Source organism: Condylura cristata, unplaced genomic scaffold (genome assembly GCF_000260355.1).
Source record: "Condylura cristata isolate star-nosed mole 26May11 unplaced genomic scaffold, ConCri1.0 scaffold00044, whole genome shotgun sequence".
NCBI lineage: Eukaryota > Metazoa > Chordata > Mammalia > Eulipotyphla > Talpidae > Condylura > Condylura cristata.
In genome coordinates this window covers 2945713-2952899 of record NW_004567145.1, presented here as the reverse complement: position 1 = coordinate 2952899, position 7187 = coordinate 2945713, and the positions used below count along the sequence as shown (strand labels likewise).

Here is a 7187-nt window from a genome sequence, read left to right as displayed (position 1 = left end):
ATGGCTGTTTTCATCGCCCAAAAGCAATCTCTCTTGCCCCATCCCCCATCCCTTCTCCATCCAGGCCCCAACTTCCTCCTCCAATCTCCATCCCCGAGTTCGGAGGACAGCGCCATCCTGGAACTGTACGGTCCTCTCAACAGCAGAGCGATCCCAAGGATGAAGGAGAGAGATTCAGTCGATGAGGGGAAAAAGCAAAAGGGTTGGGGGGTGTGGGGGAGGAATAAATGTTCCATCTTTCTGGAGGGAGGACGCAGTCGCCCAGTCCCGTACCCTGGTGCTCACAGGGTTAAAGCACCCTCGCCGCGGTCGGAACAAAGTTGCAGCCGAGAGCTGGCTGAGCTCCTAGGCCCCTAGCCCACCCCATTGCTACCCCCATCCCCACGCGAGGCCGACTTGGCATGGGGGAGGCGAGCACGCAGCGGAGCGGCTGACGTGGACCAGCTGCAGGTACCGCGAGCGCGGCCGCGGAGACACTCCCCTCGCCGCAGCCGGGTCTGGACTCCACTAGCCGACTCCGAGCAGCTGTTCACCCTCCGCGATCGCACCCACCCCACCCCCTTCTGCCCCTAGCTTGTCCGAGCCGAGCTGCAGCTGGATGAGTGGAGCGACGCGCCCTGGGTTCTGAGTCTGCCTCAAATAGATAGATGTGCATCTCTTTATTTAGGTTTTTTGCCTCTTGACTACACTAATGATCCCCCTCCTCACTCTTCTGGAATGATGGGGATCTTTTTGGCGTATGTTGGATTTGTTTTCTTTTCGATTTTGTATGTACAGCAAGGGCTTTCTTCTCAAGGTAAGTCTTGCTGGTTGCCAAATATACATTTGCTTGTGGAGTGTGTATGTGTGTTCTCTACAAAGAAGGGCCAGACAGATGTCGTGAGGTTCTTAGGAAGTAGCAGTGGGTTTAGGTTGTACAAATAGTGTTCTGTTTGGCATTTTCTTCAAAGTTTATTGAACAGCAGGCCAGCTAAATTTGAGAGCAAATTTAGTTGGTGCCTGACAATGATATAGGTTCTTCGGTGAACACAAACACAGTGTGTGCTTGTGCGAGTGTGTGCGTGCGTGCGTGTGTGTGTGTGTGTGTACTCGCACGCTCCCCTTCTGTGTGTGTGCACAGGGTAACCACTCATGCATACATAATCGTCACAAAACAAACAAGAGCTGAGGATGGGGTCTTTCCATTGCCAGTCTTCTCCGTGTAGACAAAATGAGTTTAGAATTTCCTTTTTGGTCCTTGTGACTTCATTTGCATTGTGTATTTATCAAAGGACAGACTCCTCTGAGACCCATAAACAGACAGGACATGCATACAAACAGCAGCAGCCTGCCTAACCCAGTTGTCCCGGACTTCGCAGTCTGCAGCAATCATTTCAGCACCATGAACAGATCACATCGCTGCTGCCGAACTGCATCATTTCTGCAAGAAATGCCTCCTCCCACTTCCAGCAGGAAAAGTCCTTTTCGAAAGTCTTAACAGCTACCATTTTCTTGAAATGTAAATGCAGGTCCATTTCAATAGAGACCATTTGGTATTTCATAAGATGTTGAAAAGAGACACTGATGGTATTTCTCTTCAAAAGGTGTCTGTGTGTGGTGATGTGGACCGGGGCAGGCTGGTTGCATCCCCCTTAAATCAGCCTTGCAAGCCCCCTTCATTTGGTCTTCCTCTCCACATGTGTGCTTTGTAGCTGTGAACTTCCACCAGCCACTAATCTCTCTAAGACTTCAGTGAATCATCATTTACTTATTTACGAAGAAGTGCTCCTTAGTCAAGATGAGGACAGCTGTCCAAAGCATTCCATGTTAAAGAGATGCCTATGGCAGAAAGCCATACATACAAACATCTTATTTTTTTGAGTTTCACCATGATTCAATGAAACCTGCAAACTAACACTGTCAAGATTTGTAATGAAAAAACTGAAAAAACATCTCTCTGGTGACTTCAAAATATTCTTTATCTGAACTAAGCCCAGGTGTGTGATTCTTAAGTCCAATTGCTGTATGACAATTTGCAACGTAATGGTTTGATGGGAACAATGGTTAATTTGGAGAGAGAAATATTCACAGCTTGAAAAGTATGCAACTTGGGTTACTGCCTTAGTTTTCAAATCACAATTGCTAATAATAATTTTGATGTAATCAGGAATTTAACAAGTAATCATGATCCATTCTCTTTTACCTGAAACAGTTTGTCATAGATTATTTAGTAGCTTGAAGAAAAGGGTTTTTTTCAATATGTCAATTCTACAGCTTTGCCTAAATTTTACATCACTGAATCCCTCAAGTTTTGGGCAATACGGCAATCTGAAAAGGTGTTTGTATCTAACTGTGGGAAGCTTGGCTAGCAGGAGAGTTATCGTCAGGCAAGCTTATTAGTGTCTCCATTACTTGGATTTATCAACAACAAAGTGATGTAAACATTACACAAAAATAAGGCAAGCAAGGGAGTTGGGGAGCCAGGTAAAGTTGAAGAGTTTTTTGTCCTTGATTCCTTACATCCAAGAAAAATGTAGCAAGATTTTCAAGGAGTGATGCTGACAAGAGTGATGTGGATATTCCAAGTGGATGTATTTCTGTTTTGCAGCAAAATTTACTGAGTTTCCACGGAATGTATCTGCAACTGAAGGGCAGAATGTGGAGATGTCCTGTGCTTTCCAGAGTGGCTCATCCTCGGTGTATTTGGAAATCCAGTGGTGGTTTCTGAGAGGAGCAGATGACCTGGAGCCTGGGCCTGAGGTGGCTGGCTCAAAGGTAGCTGATATTTGTGGCCAGCAATATCCTGGATCTGTGGGATCTATCCCTAGCCCTCCAATGTGGGAGCCCCCAAATCTGCTAATGTCCCCTTGGGGATCTTTTGGCCAGTGGATTGTCCAGGGATGCTAGGGAGTGAACTGGCTTCTGCAGTTGTGGTGACACTAGGTTAAACTCTGGAGGGAGTCATTACCTGGTGAAAGCTGGGGATGTTTTATCCATTTCATCCTGGTTTCTATCAAGTAATCCTTGATGGTGCTCCTGCAATGATACATTAGGAAAGGTAAAGTGAGAGAAAATAATTCTTTCAATACCCCTATACCTGCTACTTACCCTCCATAGCTGTTTATGTTCATGTTTATATTCAGCACAGAAGAGATTGCTGTGTTGGGGTAGGGGTTGGGGTGGGCTCAAAGAGAAGGATGACAGGGTAGGAGGAAAGCATGCCAGGAAAGGGGAGACAGTTGAAGAGAGGAGGGAGGGAACAGGAGAATGAAAGGAAGATGGAGGAGAGGAGGAAAGAAGTGAAAGGGAAGAAAAGAGTGAGGGAAATGGGGAGGTAGGCTGGGTGGGGTAAAGTGAGAAGGATAAAGGGAACAGGGAGTGAAGGAAGAGACTGCAGGGGAGACTAGAAAATGGACAGTAGTGGGTGGAGAAGGGAGTAAAGCTGAGAGTGCTACAAAGGAGAGAAGAAGGAGGAGTGAAGAGGCAGAGAAAGAAGGTAAGGAGAAAAGGAAGAGAGAGAAGGGAGGGGATGTCAAGAAAAAGACTGGGAGAAGTTCAGCAAAATTGGGAAATTTATCCTATTGAGAAAAGGAAAATCTGTAGCAGAAATATAGGGCAAAAAGACTCAGCACTATGCACTGCTGGGAAGCCCTCTTGGCAGAACCGGGCTCCCAATCTTGACTGAAACTTCACTCTGGCAGCAATGCCCTGAACCATGCAAGCACTCTAAGTGTCTACAGCACCCACCCTGCTTGGTCGCACCTTACCTAAACCGCAAAACTTCCTTCAGCCTCTACTTTCTCTGAGCATCCAAGCTCCATTGAGCCCCATCCAGAACCCCACACGCAGCATCCTGAGCTTTGGATAAACCTACCTTACCCCCTCTGCTTGGCTTGATGGCAGGCACTAGGGGAAGTGGTGGTCCTCCTCTAGGCTTAAAACCCCTACCCACTGGGGCCTTATCCCCCACCTGCCCACAACCCCACCCTCTGTGTCTACTAAGTCAACTGAGTGAACCGTGCAGAGTCTGGGGACATGTGGCAGGCTGGCTCAGTGTGGCACTCTAGCCTCTGCCCAGCGTGTGTCTCCTTGTCCTGCAGGTGGAGCTGGTGCCAGACCGCGACCCAGACAGCGAGGGGACTAAGATCAGTGTGAGTATCCCTGCCATAGCCACACTGGTGACGCCTGACAATGCCAGGCTGGACATAGGTGAAGAACGGTCCATTAATTTTAGATTTATAAAATATTTTAATTTGCTTTTCCTGGTAAGAGCCATTTTACAAACACAAGGACTGCATTTGTCTTACCTTATGGGACACATAAAATTTAAAGCTGATTTAGAGCTGGTACACTGAAATTATTTATTGTGATCATGTAATAGTTAAACAATTATTTGAGCAGCATTCTTCCACTCAAAGAGGGGTGTGGCATTTTTCTTGCAATTTTTAAATTTAGATATTTGTATGTATAAAGGACTGCAGTGTTAGATGTACATTTGAAGTTACAGAAATTACATCTTTTAATTGTATATAAAACATTAACATGCAAGAATCTTCCTGCACAGAAAAAAATTAAACAAACCAACAATATATTGAAATTGGAATGAAAATAACACAAAGTTTCAATATAATGCATACAATGTATGTCTTATGCCAGTGTTTATATAGATATAGATATAAATATAAACATAAAGCTAAAGGCTAATATATAATATAAAATTGAAGGAGACTGACTTCTTGAAAATATAAAAATTTATTTCTAACCTATTGAATAGCATATTTAACAACTGTTTATGAAACTAGAAAAATTGTGAAAATCTTATTTTTTAACCATAACTTAAAAGAAACCACAATCATTTTATATTAATAGGAATGTTTAGCTTGTTGATAGATAGGATAGGGGAGCAAAATCCTCCATCCCAAAAATATGTTTTTTTTTTTTTATGACAAAATACTTATTTCAAAGAGTGGTTCTAGAGGTTGAATGGAGACTCTTTTTCCCCAAAAAATTATGTTTATTGGATGATGTAAAATAGGTTCACAACTTTATACCTGCACCAAAGGTTACAGTTTTAAACCTCTTCAAATGTACACTTTTATACCCTGCTCCACCACCAGCACTCTAACAATCCCCAGCCGCATTGAAGAGGCTGCTTTAATTTTTTCTGTCTAAATTTCTCTCTGTAAGGGTCTCTGTCAGCCAACTTGAATGCCCATATCACTTTTCAATGAAAAAAGAAAACGGAGGGAATGTTTCCCCCTCCCACGTCTTTCTTCTACAAGCCTCCCTGTCTTCATGAGCAAACTACTCAGTCACGTTGTCTCTTCTCCAAGTATATGAGAGCTATACCTGTTACTACTAAACTTCTATGACTTCTTCTGTTATCCCACCCTGGTGCTTGTTTGAAGAATCCAGAGGCATTCAGGATGGTTTCCTTTACACTTTAACAGTTGTTTATTTTTTCATTACTAGAAATTAAATAGTTTCATAATAAAAAAATGTAAATCTATATGTATACATATGGAATTTAAAACAATGTCCTACATTGCTTTTATTAATGTTACATTATTTATGTTTAAATTTCTTTTAAAAAAGAGATTTATGGCCCTCCCTGGTGGCGTAGTGGGCTAAAGCATAGCACTAAGAAGCTTAAGCCACTTCCGCATGAGTTCGATTCCCGCCTGGCCCGGAGGTGATTCACATGGCGCGGCAGACCTGCCCGCTGCTCCCCATCAGCAGTGTACTTTGTCGATCTCCCTGTTCTGCTCCTCACTCTGTCTCTGGTGAATCCTCTCACCCTCCGCATCTCTGTATGAATAAATAAATAAATCTTTAGAAAATAAAAAAGGAGAGATTTATTATGAGGCCTTTACAATAGCAAAATGTGATATAAATTTGTGTTACATCATTACCAAAGTAAAAATATATATATATTTTACTAATAGAATAAAAGATGGTCTAAATATATAATCTCCACTGGAAGAAAAAAATCAAACAAAAATAAGATGTAAGTAAAGAAGTGCTAATTTATATACATGAAGTAGCTAATCATTTCAGAATGTTTCAATTAAATTATTGTATAATAGAAACCATACTGCTAGAAAAATGATTGGTAAGATCAATTGTTCATAACATTTTGGTGATATATTTCTATACACATATAAAAGGCTAAATTATTTGACTTTAATGTTTACCTATTTGCTTCAATAAAGTCCATATCCTACAAAGGCCAGTCACAAAAGTGGCCCCACACAACCTAACCTTGGTTAGCATACAAGCAGATACATAATCTCACTGTTGCTCATAGTTCATGGCATTAATAGTTCACAGAATCTAGTGCATAAGAAATTTTTTTAAATACAAACTGAAGTAGAAAGCATTTCGCCCTCATCTACCAACTGTGTGATTTTGATCATATGTCATGTGTCAGCAGTTTTTAACTTACAATTCCTGATAGAGATTTGATAAGATACTGATACAAATAAAGTTGTGCTCTTAGCCCTCTAAGTCATATACACTATTTAAATAAATGTTATCTCTATAAATATTAAAAATAGATACCAACATACCTTAGGAAAAAGAAATAAACTGATACGAGCTTTGGCACTATAGATGCAGAGTTACTGGTTCTTCATTAATCCAACTGAAAGCATTTTCTAAGAATATGCTAGATGATTCCAAAGAGCACTATTAAGAATCAATCACCCAAACCTCTAAGCTTCAGTTTATGCTACTGTAAAATGGGATCATGAAAATATAAGTACTCTGAAAACCTCAAACGTTTTTCAGGAAATAGTATAATATATTTTAATCTACTAAAATCCATTATGCTTGTAATATTAGTAAACTTATGTATAACTTTGTATGCATATAAATATGCTCAAATGTGACACTTTTTGTATAAACAGCTTTACATGTTAAAAAAAAAAAAAAAAGATGAACAAGACCGTGGCTCTCCACTTATGGGAAAGCGACAGTGACCACACACCTAGGGGGAGGAGTCTTACATCGTCAAAATATTTACAAGGATGTCGAACAAATGATGTTTTATTAGTAAGAATGTAAATAAATTTAAAAAAATAGATGCACACTTCCTAAAATTTCTTAATTATTTATGGTCATTTCAAAGTCCAATGGCCAATGGCAGTATAACTTTGTGCTTTCTTTGCTTTTCTCTCCTCTTTCAAAACAGCCAAGACTTTAAAACA

At 41.1% G+C, this 7187-nt stretch overlaps 1 protein-coding gene across 5 annotated transcripts in view; it reads left to right on the top strand.

Annotated features, from left to right (window-relative positions):
* Positions 1-496: 496 nt before the first annotated feature.
* VSTM2A (V-set and transmembrane domain containing 2A) overlaps positions 497-7187 on the top strand; it is a 35369-nt gene continuing 28678 nt past the window's right edge. For all 5 annotated transcript variants that reach the window (XM_012733964.1, XM_012733963.1, XM_012733960.1 and 2 more), the window contains exons 1-3: positions 497-796; positions 2588-2754; positions 4080-4130. In XM_012733964.1, coding sequence (XP_012589418.1) covers positions 718-796; positions 2588-2754; positions 4080-4130 — 297 coding nt within the window. In that variant the 5' untranslated portion in view covers positions 497-717. The remainder of the gene's footprint in view (positions 797-2587; positions 2755-4079; positions 4131-7187) is intronic.